Below are 18830 nucleotides of genomic sequence, written 5' to 3' on the forward strand. Positions count from 1 at the left end.
AGTTTTTAATACACTTAAAAGGAGAAGAAAACTGTATTAACAGCTGCTCCTATGGAAGTATTTTGGGAATTTTTAGTTGACTTTAAGAATTTGACTCAGCAATATTAAATATGCATACTAAAAATATCAATTTAGTCTTGGGCTACACTTGAAAAGAGTAATATGCAAAGTGTATGTGGTAAAACAATCAGTATATTTGTTGTTATTGCATGTGTTACAGGTTTTTAGTTTTGGGATCCAAATTTCAACCTCTTTTTCTCATCTTCTCATCTACATGCCACCTTCATCTTGGCATACATTAAAGCTAGAAACCTGGACATACATCTCTCTTCTGTTTGTGCAACCTATCCATAGCTGTATCTAGGAAATTCTCCCTCCTAAATATCGCTCAAATTATCTTCTTGTTTTCATTGATATCATCTTAGTCCAAACCACTGTCCTGTATTCTCTGCCTTCTTTCTTGTCTTCTTTTACTTCATTATGATAAGGAGCTGGAGTTTTTTTTTTTTTAAGGAACATGGTGGTTTTCATTTTCTTTTTAAAAAAATTTTTATTGTGAAATATACATAACAAAAATATCTTAACCATTTTTACATGTGCAATTCAGTAGTGTTAGGTACATCCACACTGTTGTGTAACCAATCTCCAGAACCTTGTTCATCTTGCAAAACTGGAATTCTATGCCCATTAAATAATTTCTTTTTCACCATTTCTCCAACTCCTGGTAACCACTATTTTACTTTCATTGTCTTCTCATTCAACTTTTCTTGAATTTTATTTATACAAATCAGATGCTCTCGTAATTTTATAAACAGCTCTTTTTATATTAGGTCATTAAAAGTGAAATGTCTGGTTTTTAATCAAATGTTTATTATATCTCAGACAAGAAGCAGTACAATTAATCAAAGTATGTGCCTAAACTGTCAACACAGTTTTGCCACCTTAATGGTAGTTTGCTTATGCTAGCAGTGAAGAAGCCTGGAGAGCAAGTGATGAAGTCATCAAGGTGGTTTTCCACAGTTTGTTGAGAATTGAATATTTTTCGTTTCAAGAAGTCCAAAGCCTGGAAGAAGTGGTAGTCAGCTGATGCAAGGTCTGGTGAATATGGTGGATGAGAGTTGGAGAGTTTCCAAGTCCAGCTGTGCTCTAGTTTGAGCAGAATTGTTTTCTGCGACCTGTGGTCTTAGAAGAGGTTCCCCTGTCTCTATTGACCAATCTCAGCTGCTTAATCACAAGCATTCTCATCATTTCATCGAAGTGATTTCAGTAGACATCTACTGTAATCCATTGACCAGGTTTCATGAAATGGTAATGAAGAATACCAGCACTGACCCACCAAACAGACATCATTAGGTTTTTTTCATGAATATTCAGTTTTGGTCTGTGTTTTGGCACTTCATCTTTATCCAGCCATTGTGCGGAATTCTTGTAATCCATTTTTCATCACATGTAACAATACAGTATAGAAGTGGTTCGCCTTTATGTCCTGACAGCAAAGAAAAGCAAGGTTTGAAATGGGATATCTTCTGAAACTTGTTCAGTTCATGTAGTACCCATCCCTTGTTTCAAATGGTCCAGTATTGTTTGAATAATAACTTCAAACCTTGCTGCTAAATCATTTGTAGGTTGAGTGGAGTTTCTTCCACTGTAGCTTTCAGCTCATCATTATCCACCTTGGTCTCAGGTCACCCACATGGCTCATTTTCAAGATTAAAATCACCGGAATGGAACTTCTCAAACCATTGATGTGCATTCATTAGCCACATCCTTCCCAAACCCTTTGTTGATATTTTGAACTGTCTGCACTGCACTGGTTCCACAACAGAACTCATATTTAAAAATAATATGCATATTTGGCTTATCCACGGTTTCACAAAAATGCTATGAAATAAAATTTGAAAAATAATTACAAGCCAAAATGTGCTTTTGAAAGAATGATGATGTATCTTCACAATTAAAAAAAAACAAAAAACCAGTGAAATGTCAGAACTATCAACTGTCAAACTTAGTACTTAAGGAAATTGGACATTTCATACTTAATAACCTAATAATAAACACCTTTTAGAATTATTATTATTATTTTTTGAGACAGAGTCTCATTCTTTTGCCTGGGCTAGAGTGCCATAGTGTCAGCCTAGCTCACAGCAACTTCCAACTCCTGGGTTTAAGCGATCCTCCTACCTTAGCCTCCCGAGTAGCTGGAACTACAGGCACTAGAGATGGGGTCTCGATCTTGCTCAGACTGATCTCGAACTCCCTGTGCTCAAGTAGTCCTCCCGCCTTGGCCTCCCAAAGTGCTAGGATTACAGGCTTGAGCCACCGCTCCCGGCCTAAAATTATTTTTTTGTGTTTGTGTTTTATAGTGATAGAGAGGTATATGGTTAACGTTCAGACAAGGATGGCCCCAGTAGAGACCTTTTTCTTTCTTTTCTGTGTGTGTTGAAGCTAATAGTGGGCCAGGGACTAGTTTTCTATATCTAGTTTCTTCCTTAACTCTGCTTTTATTCCAGAGTGTGTCTCTTTCATGGATTTGTATCATATCAGGAAGAGTCCCTCCTCTTGGGAAGAAACTGACCATTTATAGCTTTCTATTTCATGTGGTACTGCTTCCTTTGGGCTTCTCAGTGTATTCATTAATGGCTTGTGATTCCAGTTAAGATTCTTACTTTTACCTCCCTCTCTTACAACATGGTGGTGGTAGTGGGTCCTACTCTTACAGTTTTGTATGATCTCTACTGTTGCCATAACTGCGCTTTGTTTCCTTAGTTGTCTTCCATCAGATCTCATCTGTACTGTAATTAAAAAAAATTTTTTTGCATCCTTTCCTAATTTCCAATGTCAGTGAAGATTTTGTTTTCTCTCGATCTCTGTCATGATCTTCAGTCATTTAAGTATTCTTTGGTAGTGAAGGCAGAATGTTCAAATTAAATCTTCCTGGGATCTTCCTTCCCTCTCAAGTTTGTTTGATTGCCTTGCTATTATTGCTTATATTCTAGTTACATACAGCTTAAAGCATTCTCCTTTTCTAGTGACTCTTCATCTAGATATTCTGATTGGACAGCTGATGCCGGTATCAATTTGCAGCCTCCTTTACGAATGTCATGTCGTCGACGAGTTACTAGATTTTGTAGTAGTTCAGAAGATGAAATATCTACTGAGAATTTATCTCCTCCAAAAAGAAGACGAAAGAGGAAGAAAGAAAGTAAGCCTAAAAAAGAGGTAAGAAAAGTATATTTTTTAAAAAAAGTGCTTGTACTTTTATAGCAACATCGTTTTCCATATTTAGTAACTAGAAATCTTCGAAAATTAGAATATTTCTTTATTAACAATGTTTTGTCAGTAGGAGTCAAATGTAAAAAGTGAATTCATGTTTGGAAAAGCTACTTTATTATTAACACTTGTTTACTTCCACTGTTCTAAATAGTGTGCTCGACAGTTAACACCTTTCTAAATCTTAAAGGGAAAACTATTTTGCTCAGAATCTTACCATAACTCTTATTTTCTCCAGTCAATTTAAACTCCAAAATAGACTTCAAGGCATTTTAAGGTGCTTTCTTTCTGTTTTGTCTATTATGATGTTTACCATTTTCATTTTACATGTTCTGTCTTCATGATTGTAGTATCATCCCTATTCCATTATTGTATGTATATTCTATGTGTTCATTTCATGCAGATAGTTATTTTTTAAAGATGTCAAGTCTTTGTATTTATTTACTTATGTAACCTGAGTATTACCTGTGTAACAAATCACCCTAAAGCTTAAGTGCACACTAGAACACTTAATAAATAACAAATATTTATTATTAAATAATATTTCATATTTTGGTGGATTAGGAATTTGGGAGCTGATTAGTTGGGTGATTGTGGCTCATGTGGTTATAGTCATGTTGACTTGGGTTGCAGTCATCTGACATTTTGATGGGGTTGGATGGTATTCTTCCCAAGCTTATTGATGTGGCCTTTGGACTCAGTTCCTTGCTATATGGCCTCTCCTTAGGGCTGGCTGCATGAGTGTCCTTATGACTTTGCTCAGAGTGAATGATCTAGCAGAGTGGCAAGGGATAAGTCATAATGTCTATGGCCTAGTCTTAAGGTGGCACATTGTCTCATCTTCTGTATTATATTCGGTCGAAGTGAGTCACTAAGTCCAGCCCACACTTGAGAGGAGAAAACTTAACTTCCACTTCTTAAAGAGGAGAAAAGTATCAAAGAATTTGTGGCCATATTTTAAAATCACTAGTCTTAAAACTTCAAATCAAGAGGAAACTCCTTGTGATAATTAGCCTGTGGCCAGACTTAGAGCGGAATCTTGGCAGAACAGACCGTGCGTGAAAGAGGTTGTTGGTTGGCTATTAGCTCCCCACCATTTGATGTAAAATGGCATGAAGAATCTATTAGGAATTCAGGTGATGATGCTAAGGAAGTGCTAGGTAGATTTATAATTCTTTAAGAAGTGATATATTCCCATGTATTTTAAGGAAACAAATATATATGCTGTTTAAAAACTAATCATTAAATGGACACACCAAATAATAGTCATTCTGAATGGTGAAGTTTCTTTTGTTTCTCATTCAAACTGTGCATACTGCCCCTTTCCAGTCTAACAAACTGTTCTTTTCCTCTTGGCAGAATTTGCGGAGGGTGACTCCAACAGAGCTCGCAAATATGGAGCATTTATATGAATTTCATCCTCCAGTTTGGATTACTGACACTACACTTCGAAAGTCTCCTTTTGTTCCTCAAATGGGTGATGAGGTGAAAATAATAAAATTTAGAAACATTTATGGAATACAAAGCAAAATTTATATTGCTCCTTAGCTTTCTTTTAATTTTTAAATGTATACTTCCTTTTTGTAGGTAATATATTTTCGACAGGGTCATGAAGCTTATATTGAGGCCGTCAGAAGAAATAACATTTATGAACTGAACCCTAACAAGGAACCGTGGAGAAAAATGGATCTTAGGGTAGGATTGATTGTATTATTAAATCATTAAACATTAGCATACATGTATTTAATTTATTGATAAATCTATTTAAAAATCTACTGGAATTATCTTTCATTAGTCTCTTTCCTACTTAAAAACATTTCTACACAACAAAGTGACTATAATCAACAATATGGGTATATTTTAAAATAAGTAATAGAAGTAGATTTGGGGTGTTTCTAACACAAAGAAATGACAAATAACCTGAGGTGATGGATACCCCAATTACCCTGATTTGATGAATACATATTATATGCCTGTATCAAATTATCACATGTACCCTGTAAATATATTCAACTATTATGTATCCATAATAATTAAAAATAAAATACTAAAAAAAAATTTCTGCTATAACCAAGCCTTAAGATTCAGTGGGGTGGCTTGTTTGTCAGTGGGCAGAATTTGTATGTTGCTGATTGGTATGTAAAATGTTAAATGTAATTATGTAGAATCGGGGGAAGACAGCTTGACAACATACATTATTCATCTTTAAAAAGTTTATATATCCAAGACAAGTTTTCAAAAGAAGAAATAAAATTTGAAACAAAGGTTTAACCTCATGCATAATAAAATGAGGAAATAATTTTACCTTCCCAATACTTAACCAATTTTATAATTTTGTTTTGTTTTAGTTCAAGAAAGAAAATGCCACATTTTAGCAAGTAGCAAGCTTTTGATTTATTAACAGTTATTCAAAATGGGGATGGGGGTTGGTTTGAGGTCCGTGGTGTTTACAACTGATTGATCACAACCAGTTAGATTCCTTCTCCGCTCCCACTGCTTCACTTGACCAGCCTTTAAATAATTAAATAGATAGATAGATATAGACAGATAGATAGAAGATGGGATGTGTTTGGTGATAGGAATTGAAACCGAAAAATATTTAGAACTTTTACTCCTATTATTTTATTTCTGGTAATTTAGGAAGTAAACAGAAATGCTTGTAAATATGAGTATGGCAGGCAGTTCCATCTCACTGTTTTTGAAAACAAAAATTGGGGGAAAAACCCCAAATACCCTGCAGTAGTGAATGAATCTGATCATTGTGCATTAATACAACCTATTATGTAGAGCTTACATTGTAATTGAGGCTGTTAAAATATTTATTGAATGAATGATGGATACATTTTCACAATGTAAGATGACAAATGGAATGTGATGTTCGGGTTATGATAGCAAAATTTTAAAGGCAGTAGTAGTCAAGCAAAAGAAAAATACCAATGGTGATTACAAATGATTTTTATTTTCTTTTAGTTTATACATTTTTGATACTTTTAATAACTTGAATGTAAAAAACACTAATTATTTTAACAAAGATAACTGTTCTTAACACATTCAACTTAGTGGCTCTGCTTCTATGAATTTGGCTTAATATACATTTTAAGTTTTATTTATGTCTGTTTCCACTAAACTGCTGTGTACCTAGGTACAGTCAATTCTTGTTATTCATGGATTCTGTATTTGCGAACCACCTACTTGCTGTAAGTTCCCCATATCAATATTTGGAGCTCTTTGGTCAGTCATTCCGGGACATGTACCGAGCAGTGGAAAATCTGAGCTACCTAATGATTACGTTTCTAGTTGAGGTACAAGGTGGCACTGTGCCTTCTAATTTCATCTCTCACACAGCAGACAAATGTCCTTTTTGTGGTCTATTTTGTGCCACGCTTCCCATTTTTGTGCTTTTTGTTAGTGACTTTGCTGTTTAAAATGGGCCCTAGTCCTAAAGTGCTGTCCTAGTGTTCCTAAGTGCAGGAAGGCTGTGTTGTGCCTTAGGGAGAACATATATGTGTTAGAAAAGCTTAATTTTAGTATGAATTATAGTGGATGTAAGTTCAATGTTTATCAATCAACAACATATATTAACTAAATGAGGTGCTTTTAAACAGAAACACACATAAAACTGAGAAAGGGTGGGAAACCTGCAGCTGCAAGGTCATATGTGGCCTTCTAGGTCCTTAAGTGTGGTCTTTGACTGAATCCAAATTTTACGGAACAAATACTTTTGTTAAAAGGGTGCAGCAGAGAAAGATGAAGCTTTATTTTGCCTCCTCTGGTGCTTAAAAAAGAACAATCTTGAAATCAGAAAGGCTGGAGGTTCCTCATCCCTGGATGGCACCTATTTGAGTATGCAGTGTTTTAGGTGACTTTGTAGAACATGACTGCCGCAAACCGAATTGACTGTACTTATCACTTTGGTACATTATAATAATCACATATTCAGTGAATAAATGGTTGAATAATCTATTGTATTCTTAGTATCAAGGAAACTGATATTAGGGGGGTACAGGTTGATTGTGCAAATACATTTGATGGATACTCCATCCAGGTAGGGACTTTCTCCTGTTTGCTGTCCTATCCCTACTGCCTAGAATAAGTCACAGCTCAGGGGAGATTCTCAGCAAATATTATTCATTATTGAATGTATTTAGCAGAAGTTAAATATCAAGTTTTTGGGAATATTTATGAATAAGCAAAATGTTTAAACATTTTGATTACATAGTATAAAATTATAACTAGAAATTGTCTATATGAAGAGAAGAAAGCCAGAAGGAAACCTATTAGATTGTTAATAGTGGTTTGTCTTTAGATATATTGAGCCTGATCAGTAACTTTTTGTTTTCGATGGTTTTTTATTTTCATTCTTACATTTTTGTGGTGTATTTTCTAAAGTGAGTATACTGACTGTCTAAAGTGAATATATTCCTTATATTAGAAACTGTATTAAATATGTCTTCCAAAAGATGTAGAGATTAACGTTAGCAACAATGATTATAATTAATAGTAAATAAAAATAGTCTGCTGGTTTGGAAGCCTTAAAGTATGAGTTTGCTTAATTTAGCAATATGTGGAGAATTATAGTGTTGAGGAATTGCTGTGTTTTAATATTTCAACCATTTATTCTTTTTAAAATATCTCTGTTAAAGGATCAAGAATTGGTCAAAATAGTTGGAATACGTTACGAGGTTGGGCCCCCTACGCTCTGTTGCCTCAAATTAGCATTTATAGATCCAGCGACTGGAAAACTTACGGATAAATCTTTCTCTATTAGGTATGTATTACTTTTTTAGATGGAACTTTTTTAAATTTAGATCTTCCATCTTTCTGATTTAATGATTGGCATGTCCTTCCCATTTAGCTGCAGGGTAGCTAGTAGAGCACTATGGTCAACTTAAGGGTGTGGGTTTAGCTTCTAATGGGGGTGAGAATCCTCCAGAAGTAAGAAGAGGTGTGTTACAGCTACAGTTGGGCATGGGAAGTCTGTTTTATAGAGTTTGGCATGCCACTTCATGGGTGGAGAATTCTGACTTATAGGCAAAATTGTTTCTGCTTTTGTCTTTGAGAAGATTTTTGGAATTAATAATTTGTTGCACTTGTGCTGTCTGGTATGGTAGCCACTATCCAGATGTGGCTGTTGAGCACTTGAAATTTGGCTAATTCAAATTGAATAGGTTGTAAATGTACAGACTGCACTTTGAAGACTTGATATGAAGAAAAATATATATCTCATTCTGTATTAGATTACATATTGAAATAATATTTAGGATATATTAAGTTAAAATACACTATTGAAATATTCTGGTTTGTTTTTACTTTTTAAAATATAGCTGGTTGAAAATTAAAAGTTACATATGTAATTCCTGTTTCTTTTGTATAGTGTTACTCTAGACTATAACTGCTACTATGTGGGGAATTTAATAATTTTTAAATTTTTGTTTAGATATCATGATATGCCAGATGTTATTGACTTTCTTGTATTGCGTCAATTTTATGATGAAGCAAGACAGAGGAATTGGCAGTCTTGTAAGTCCTTACTGAGTTTTATATAGCCTTAATCTCACCTTTTATTGGTCTAAATTTTTGGTTGTGACACTCTTAATTATGTTGTATACAAACATGTAAATTCTGGAAAGAAATATTAAATCACCTATAAATTATATTTTGTTTAGTGAATGGTTCTTAACTGATTCAAGGTAGACTTTCTAGTCAAGCAACTTTTCTTCTGTTCTTACAGTTCATGACATTTGGAAAAGATTTTCACTCACTGATTATAAGCTAGAGTAGACTTATTTTATTTCAGTCTTCCCCATGCTAAATTATATATAATTATCTTTAATGTAACACTGGTATAATTTATATAATTATCCTAGGATCTAAAATAATCAGAAGGTTGATTTACCTACAAATAGGTAAATTTCAGATTTCACACTGATAATCTTCTGGAATACCAAAATATTTTACTTTGTTATAGTAACAACCCAGACTTAGAAGACTTGAGGAAACTTTTTTTAAGAAATAAAAAATTCACATACACTTATCCTTTTTTTTTTTTTATAACCATGTGAAGTGTGGATGGACAGAAAATAAGAAATTACCTCCTCACTTCTTTAGAGTTGTATATAGGTCATTAATCTCAGGATATAATTGCCCTTGCCCCCCACCCCACCCCACCCTGCCAGAGCTACAGGCGTGTCCAGTCTTCAAGTGGTGCGCCCTGCACCCACCATGAAAGTGCGTACCCTTCCCCTTCCTGTTCACCTTCCTTCCTGTTCACCTCCCATTAACAAAATTTTTTTTTATACATTTTGGTTACAGTGTATTTCTTTGCCTCTCCCTAAAAAGGGATAGAGGTAATCCTTTCCCCCCTGCAATGCTCATCACATCCTTAAGATGTGGGTCTCCCCCCCAGATCCCTGTTGAACACTACAATTATTTGAACACCATAGATTTAGGCTGTCAGTACCAATTTGATGGCGAGTAGATGTGTAGCCCGTTTTCCAGGTCTTGTGTCATCTCGCTTTGTATTACAGGCTTATCCTTAATCCAAGATAGCATAAACAGTGCTAGTTCATTATCGTTTCTTAGGATTGAGTAATATTCCATTGTGAGTATATACCACATTTTAGTTATCCATTCATGAATTGACGGGCAGGAAACTAATTTTTTAAGGCTCCTTTTTATTTAATAGTTGGTCTTACACTAAAATATTTTTATCTAAACTGAAATTATCTTCTAGTATTAGATAAATTGGGAAGAAAAAAAGTTTTCGTATCAAAGACTGGCTCTCTTCTAAACATGCTTTTGTATTAGGCTTCAAAACTAGAGCAGTCAATTTTTAAAATTACAATAATTTATTATGATTACATTCAGTTTTAATGTTTATGTATAAATAAGCTTATTTGTATTAGAGAATTGGACAAAATCATGGTGTGAATTATCTCAAATTATAAGTTTCCAGCTCTAATATTCTCCTTAGAAAGATTTCTTTCAGGGGCTTTTGGTTTCTAGTGATTTTGAAGTAAAATATACATAAAAGTTGTGTGAACATAAATTTGAAAATTTAAGGCCCTCAAAACATGAAGGTCTAGTAATTGTGGCATTATTTTTTTCAAACTTTTAAAGACTCCATTTTAAGCATAATTTATCTAATTAAGACTGTTCACTGGTATTTTATGGTATAAATATTCTTCAAGATAAATTATAGCTTTAGTTTTGATTTATATTATCTCTGTAAAACTGTTGATCTGCACCAGAGAATCATTAATGCTGGATAGGTGACTTTATTGTTTGCTTTGGTTGATTTTGGTTTGAAAATGATGGGATGGTTGGGAAGAAAGAGACATGGTTATTACAGCAGTCTGTCTTTTTTTTTTTTTTTTTTGAGACAGAGTCTCGCTTTGTTGCCCAGGCTAGAGTGAGTGCCGTGGCGTCAGCCTAGCTCACAGCAACCTCAAACTCCTGGGCTCGAGTGATCCTTCTGCCTCAGCCTCCCGGGTAGCTGGGACTACAGGCATGCGCCACCATGCCCGGCTAATTTTTTATAGATATATCAGTTGGCCAATTAATTTCTTTCTATTTATAGTAGAGACGGGGTCTCACTCTTGCTCAGGCTGGTTTCGAACTCCTGACCTTGAGCAATCCGCCCGCCTCGGCCTCCCAAGAGCTAGGATTACAGGCGTGAGCCACAGCGCCCGGCCTGTCTTTTTTAATATATGTAAAACAGATCAAATGCAGTTTTTTTCACCAGTTGAAGTGTTAGATATAGTTGTAGAATACATTTAGGAATCCATATAACCTAAAACCACTGAAATTAGTTAAATTTTTCATTCCATGTTTTTCTTGGTTTGTCTAGAAGCCCTCCTAAGATCTGCTTGCCTGCCTTTTATTATGACAAGATAGTGGGATATGTGGGTGTTTATTTAATTCTTTTAAATAATATATATTTTTTTTGAGTATTTGTTTAGACCTGATTTTTAATATGTGATCTTAAGAATTAGAACACTCTTTTTTTTTTTTCTTTTTCTTTTTCCACTGTGCAACCCACTTCAGTGCCAGGAGCCTATGGGCACAGGCCAGGCAATGGTTCGGGGCTACAGTTTGCTCTGGCATGGGACACTATGTAGAACACTCTTTTATGTGGAGATATTTACATAATAACTTTAGACTTTAATCTATAATTATTTTTAATCATAGTAACTTTCATAATTTTGTTTTATTCAGATAATGTTATGTATTTCATAAGTTATATATTTAATATACTTATTAGGCAGTATATATTTATAGCACCCATTGTTGTAAGTTACTTTTGGATTTTGTTAAACTTTGTTCTTTGCTTCATGTTGTAAAATGTAATATGGCTTATTTTAGAGCAGACTTTTGAATCCATTAAACAAGTCTGGTTATAACCTACTTTATCCTATTATGTTGTATGACTATATATCTTTAGTAAATTGCTGAAAGTAACAATCTTTTTTATCATTGAAGATTGCTGAAGTATGGAAGAATGGCTTGTTTTAAGATAAAAATAGGCTTTGATTTCTTTTATTTTTGGTATCCCAAGTTGTAAAGCAATTTACTTCTGTTTTATCTGTATCATGGTATTTTGTACATTAAAAAAATGTTTATAAATGTTAGCAAGTAGATGCCTTAGACTTGATCATTTCTCTTGTAGGTGACAGATTCCGCTCTATTATTGATGATGCTTGGTGGTTTGGAACAGTGTTAAGTCAAGAGCCGTATCAACCACAGTATCCTGATAGTCATTTCCAGTGTTACATTGTTAGGTTTGTATACAGATGAAAACTAATCGTCTGTAACTAATTCAGTGTGGCGGGTTGTTGTATGAATAAGTTTCAGGTTTCTAACAGACACTGTTTTATCTGTCATTAAGTCATGCCAATCTGATTTCTGAAATGTTTCTCAGACATGCAGCTGTTTGTTTCCTCTCTTCACTAGTACTCTCCTTGGTTGAGGTTCTCTCTGCTTCCCTGGGCCTATTTCTGTAGCTTTCTAATATTTCCTTTAACTGATACTGTCAGCTGTGACTGTGGTGGCATTCAAGGCCTTCATACTTTGTCTTTGAGTTATTTTTTTACTTTGGGCACAGGCATTACTGCTTTTGTTCTTCTAATGCATTTTGGCATTTTACATTTAATATTGTGTCCTTCTTAAAAAATTTATTGTTAATAGTTAAAATTTTATTGTTACAATGAGGTTAATTTTCACATTTTGTATCTTTCTTTTTTTTGAAACCGAGTCTCACTCAGTTGCCCCGGCTAGAGTGCAGTGTGGCATCACTCAGCCTAGCTCACAGCAACCTCAAACTTCTGGACTCAAGTGATCCTCCTGCCTCAGCCTCCTGAGGAGCTAGGACTATAGGCATGTGCCACCATGCCTGGCTAATTTTTTCTATTTTTGATAGAGACGGTGTCTCGCTCTTGCTCAAGCTGGTCTTGAACTCCTGAGCTAAAATGATCCTCCTGCCTCAGCCTCCCAGAGTGCTAGGATTATAGGCGTGAACCACTGCACCCAGCCCACATTTTGTACCTTTCTGTTTACTTTCATAATAGATTCCTAGCTATTATCCACAATTTGTTTTTATGAAAGGCTAACCAGGGTTTTTTTTTTTTTTTTTAAACAGGTGGGATAATACTGAGATCGAAAAACTTAGCCCATGGGACATGGAACCAATTCCTGATAATGGTATATATTTGTTAAATAATGAAACTATTTTATGTTTATGTTTTTAATTTTTTATTTTGGTAATGCACATAGAGCACATTTGTATTCTTTGATAAAATATTCAAATTAATAAAGTAACTTAAGTTTTACTGAAAGAAGACAATAGCATTAAATGTATTGGTTCTTTTAAGTCTTGACCTCAGATTGTAGTTTGATTCTGGCTATATCTTAGTAGCCTGCTATCCTTTCTCTTGTAACCCTGGCTTAAACTCTTACTGACCTCCTTTATGTAGCTGCCACTTCCTTTTTCTCATTCTTACGGTATTATCCTTGTTCCTTCAAGATATAATTTCACTTCTATCTTCTGCTTTACCTCAACTTGTCTTACTATGGATTGTCTGTTCTTTTCTTGTGAGAGATAGAAGACTATGTGGCAGTCACCCCTTCCTTTGGTGGTTGCTACCCCATTGCTGTTAAATTCTGAAGGACCTGGTATTTAGCCTTAGCTCATTTCTTACAGTGCTTTTAGTTTTCTCCTTCCTTCTGCAGCCAAGTTTGAATATGTCTCTTGTACCTTTCATTTAGCTTATTGAATGTTCAACCAACTGAATTATTTTCCTCTTGCTAAATTTTTTGAAAAGGTGCTGTATATCTGTCTCTTGCCTCCAGTTTTTCAGTACTCAACTTTCTTTTGTCATTAGTATTTATTCAACTTAAAAAAACATAAAAACACATCTCATTCTGCAATCCCACCATTTTGAGACGTGAAATTTTTCCTCTGTGAGATTTTACTGTGTCTGTCCCAGAGGCCAAGACTTTTTCCTTTGTTTTTTTTTTTTTTTTTTTTTTTTTTTTGAGACAGAGTCTCACTTTGTTGTCCAGGCTAGAGTGAGTGCCGTGGCGTCAGCCTAGCTCACAGCAACCTCAAACTCCTGGGCTCAAGCGATCCTCCTGCCTCAGCCTCCCGAGTAGCTGGGACTACAGGCATGCGCCACCATGCCCGGCTAATTTTTTTTTATATATATATCAGTTGGCCAATTAATTTCTTTCTATTTATAGTAGAGACGGGGTCTCGCTCTTGCTCAGGCTGGTTTTGAACTCCTGACCTTGAGCAATCCGCCCGCCTCGGCCTCCCAAGAGCTAGGATTACAGGCGTGAGCCACAGCGCCCGGCCTTTCCTTTATGTTTTATTCTCTGTCATATCTCCATCAACTATTGTATAGCTTTATTTTTAGAATATTTTTTTTCAATAATGGCACTCTAGAAAGTCACCAATGACTGTTCGATTTTCTTTTGAGTGTTACAACTTACGTATGTGGTAGTACCCCGCCATATGGAAAGACGTTTTGCAGTGTATAAAGCATATATTAATTACAGAAGTAAAAGCTAACATTTTTTTGAGGTCTCGCTCTAAGAACTTTATGTGTATCAACTCATTTAATCTTACTTTGAGGTTGAGGCTTTATTATGAGATTTATAGACGAAGAAACTAAAGCTCAGGTTTTAAGTGACTTGTCTAAGTAATACATCTAGAAAGGATAGGAGCTCTCATTCTGTCCTAATTCAAACCATCTGGCTCTAGCCAGTGATTTTAACTGAGGTTTACAGCTACTTAACTGTAAAGGATATCACAAACCAATGAGAACACTTTTAAAAAGAGTTCTTACATCTTAATGAGACCAATAAACCTTTAGAATAATTATCAAAAGATACGAGCAGGCAGAAAAATAGAGAGGCTCATTTGTATTAATAGTCAAGGAAATGTATATTAAAATAACAATAAAGTATTAATTTCACCTGTCAGATTTTAGATCAAGAAGTTTATTTTCTCCTATGATGTTTTTTCCCTTTTATTTAACATTTTCAAGAAAATCTTAGTATTTGTATTGTGTCTTTTTTTTTTTTTTTCCCAGACTTGACTGAAGATATTGTGTCTTATTTTTTAAATATGTGCTCTTCATTTCCAATTTTTATTGTACTTTTAAGGATTTCATTTTCATGCTGGGTGTGGTGGCTCACACCTTTAATCCTATCACTTTGGGAGGCCAAGGTGGAAGGATCGCTTGAGGTCAGGAGTTTGAGACTAGACTGAGAACCTCATCTCTACAAAAAATAGAAAAATTAGCTGGGTGTGGTGGCATGCGCCTATAATCTCAGCTACTTGGGAGGCGGAGGCAGGGGGATGGCTTGACCCCAGGAATTGGAGGTTGCAGTGAGCTATGATGAGGCCTGAGTGGTTACAGAGTAAGATCCTGTCTCAAAAAAACAAACAAAACTTCATTTTGAAATAATTTCAGATTTATAAAATGTTACAAAAATATTACAAAGAAATTTCCAGCTGTCTACATTTCTTAGCTAGCACAATTCAGTTATCAAAATCAGTAGGTTATCACTGATAACAGTATCATTTCCTAATCTATAGGGTTTATTCAAATTTTGTGTGTTGTTTCACTAAAGGCCATTTACATTTTGGATTTAATTGCCATGTTGTCTTAGTCTCTTTTAATTTGAGATTCCTTGGATTTTCTTTCTTTCACGACCATGACACTTTTGAAAATTGCTGGGCAGTTATTTTGTAGAATTTTTATTGTTTTGGGTTTGTTTGATGGTTCCTCTTGATTAAATCCAGGTTTTGCATTCTTGGCAAGAGTGTCAGAAAAGTGATGTGTGTCTTTTTCAGTGCGTACATCGTTTTAGGAGCCACATAATACCGATTTGTCCGGTTACTGGGTGTTAATGGTAATTATTTGATTTAGGTGGTATCAGGTTTCTTCCCTATAAAACTATATACTTTTTTCTTTGTCATTTTGGTCTTATTAGGATGTATTTATATGCTGCAAATAATCCTTTTTCTCATTTCTACTCATTAGTTTTAGCATCTGTTCGTGATTTTCTCCTGAAATAATTATTAAATACTATAGTGTTTGCCAAATAATAATTTTTTGTTTTCATTGTTTCTTTTACATGTGTTAGTTGGAATTTTACTATAATTTGCATCTCTTCTGTTTGTTTATATTAATATGTACTCACATTTTTGTAAAATATAAGAATATATTCAGTTGCTGTTATTATTTATTTTATTGCTACATTATCACAGAATTGGCTGTTGGGAGCCCCTTCAAGTTGTTCCCTATGTCCCCTATGTTCTTTTCATCACTTTTGAGTATTTCCTTACTTTCTGGTGTTCAAGGCTCACCTTGTGCTTTCCTCACTCTGGCTGTATAATCAGGCAGTTTTTCATGGAGCCATGGTCTGTTTTATTGGAGAATGGTATTTAGAAACCAGGGTATTTCTTCTTATGGATGAATAATATTCCATTGTATGGATAATACCACACTTTATCCATTCAGTAGTTGGACATTTGTTTTTTTGGTTTTTTAATTTAAGGTTTATTTCTTATGGGTACATAATAGTTGTATATCTTTAATAGGGTACATGTGATGTTTAGATACAGGCATACAGTATGAATTAAATCAGGGTAATTAGGGTATCTAGTACCTCAGGCATTTATCACATTTATCATTTCTTGGTGTTAAAAACATTTCCATTTCTACTCTTTTAGTTATTTTAAAATATGTCCTGACTTATTGTTGATTATAGTCATTTTGTTATGCTATCAAATATTGTTCATTCTATCTAAATATATTTTTGTACCCATTAACCATCTCCACTTTATCCTTCTCTGTCTAATACCATTTCCAGCCTCTGGTGACCGTCATTCTACTTACAGTCCCATGAGATCAGTTGTTTTTAATATTTAACTCCCACATAAGAGTGAGAACATGTGAAATTTGTCAGTCTGTGCATGGCTTATTTCACTTAACATAATGTTCTCCAGTTCCATTCGTCATTGCAAATGGCAGGATTTCATTCTTTTTTTATAGCTATGTAAATATCTATTGTGTATATGTACCACAATTTCTTTATGGATTCATACATTGATGGACACTTAGGTTGATTCTGTGTCTTGGCTGTTATGAATAGTGGTGCAATAAATATGGGAGTGCAGATATCTTTTCGATATACTGATTTCCCCTCTTTTGGATATACACCCAGCAGAGGGATGTGCAGAAGAATGAAACTAGACTCATATCTCTTGCTATATACAAAAATCAAATCAAAATGGATTAAAGATTTAAATCTAAGAACTGAAACTATGAAACTACTAAAAGAAAACATTAAGGAAATGCTTCAGCACATTGGTCTGGGCAATGATTTCTTGAGTAATACCCCCAAAGCACAGGCAACTAAAGCAAAATTGGACAAATGGGATCACATCAAGCTAAAAAGCTTCTGCACAGCAAAGGAAACAAACAGTAAAGTGAAGTGACAACTCACAAAATGGGAGAAAATATTTGCAAACTATCTGACAAAGGATTAATAAACAGAATATATAGGGAACTCTAACAACTCAATAGGAAAAAAACTAATATGATTGAAAATGTGCAAAGGATCTGCATAGAGATTTGTCAAAAGAAGACATAAAAATGGCTCAGGTATATGAAAAGATGCTTATTTTACATCATTAGTCATCAGAGAAATGCAAATCAAAACTATAGTGAGATACCATTTCACCCCAGTTAAAATGGCTTTTATCAGAAAGACAGGCAATAATGAACGCTGGTGAGGATGTGGAGAAAGTGGAACCCTTGTAAACATTTGGTGGGAGTATAACATATTACAACCACTATGGAGAACTGTATGGAGGTTCCTCAGAAAACTAAAAATAGGGCCGGGCGCTGTGGCTCACGCCTGTAATCCTAGCTCTTGGGAGGCCGAGGCGGGCGGATTGCTCAGGGTCAGGAGTTCGAAACCAGCCTGAGCAAGAGCGAAACCCTGTCTCTACTATAAATAGAAAGAAATTAATTGGCCAACTGATATATATATAAAAAATTAGCCGGGCATGGTGGCGCATGCCTGTAGTCCCAGCTACTCGGGAGGCTGAGGCAGAAGGATCGCTGGAGCCCAGGAGTGTGAGGTTGCTGTGAGCTAGGCTGACGCCACGGCACTCACTCTAGCCTGGACAACAAAGCGAGACTCTGTCTCAAAAAAAAAAAAAAGAAAACTAAAAATAGAACATTTGGCTATGATTAATGCTGCTGTGAACATCATGTACAGGTGTTTATTTTTCTTCAGTATATATGTAGGAATGGCATTACAGGATCACATGGTAACTTGGTATGTTTAACCTTTCGAGGAAGTGACAGTTTTTCAGAAAGCACCTGTGCCATTGTACATTCCCAACAGCAGTGTTTATATGTGAGTTCCAATTACTCTACATCCTGGACAGCACTTGTGTATTTTTAAAAATTATACCCTCCTAGTATTTGTGAAATGTTATCTTATGGTTTTGATTTGCATTTCTCTGATGGCTAATGGTATTGTGCATCTTTTCATTTGCTTATTGGTCATTTCTGTATGTTTGGAGAAATGTTTATTCAAATCCTTTATTTTTTTAATTGGGTTATTTGTTACTTTTATATATCATAATTTTGTTCTTTCATTTCTGTGTCTGTGGGCTTTCTTTGTTTTTCTTTGTTCACTGTTTCATTTTGGATAGTTTCTGTTGCTGTGTCTTCAAGTTTACTTTTGGAACGTCTGATTGGCTTTTATTGCCATCCAGTGTAGTTTTCACCTCACACATTATTTTCATGTCCAAAGGTTGAATTTGGGTGTTCCTTTAATGTATCTTCCATGTATAATTTATTTTATGGACATGTAGAATATAACTATGTTTATGTCTTTTCTGCTGTTTCTAAAACCTTTGCCAGTTGTATTTGGTTGAATTATCATTTCTCACTGTGGGTATGAATTTCCTGATTTTTCATATGCCTTGTAATTTTTAATTTATTTTTCTGCCTGGTATGATTTGCAGGAACTAA

At 34.8% G+C, this 18830-nt stretch overlaps 1 protein-coding gene and 1 pseudogene across 2 annotated transcripts in view; one reads left to right on the forward strand and one right to left on the reverse strand.

Annotated features, from left to right (window-relative positions):
• The window catches only part of BRWD1 (bromodomain and WD repeat domain containing 1), a 127561-nt gene that overhangs the window by 66457 nt on the left and 42274 nt on the right, over window positions 1–18830 (forward strand). For both annotated transcript variants that reach the window (XM_076000182.1, XM_076000184.1), the window contains exons 23-29: window positions 3030–3219; window positions 4630–4755; window positions 4858–4965; window positions 7914–8038; window positions 8708–8790; window positions 11939–12050; window positions 12908–12969. In XM_076000182.1, coding sequence (XP_075856297.1) covers window positions 3030–3219; window positions 4630–4755; window positions 4858–4965; window positions 7914–8038; window positions 8708–8790; window positions 11939–12050; window positions 12908–12969 — 806 coding nt within the window. The remainder of the gene's footprint in view (window positions 1–3029; window positions 3220–4629; window positions 4756–4857; window positions 4966–7913; window positions 8039–8707; window positions 8791–11938; window positions 12051–12907; window positions 12970–18830) is intronic.
• Window positions 11297–11444, reverse strand: LOC142875441 (uncharacterized; annotated as a pseudogene).

This window comes from Microcebus murinus, chromosome 1, assembly GCF_040939455.1.
Source record: "Microcebus murinus isolate Inina chromosome 1, M.murinus_Inina_mat1.0, whole genome shotgun sequence".
Taxonomy (NCBI): Eukaryota; Metazoa; Chordata; class Mammalia; order Primates; family Cheirogaleidae; genus Microcebus; species Microcebus murinus.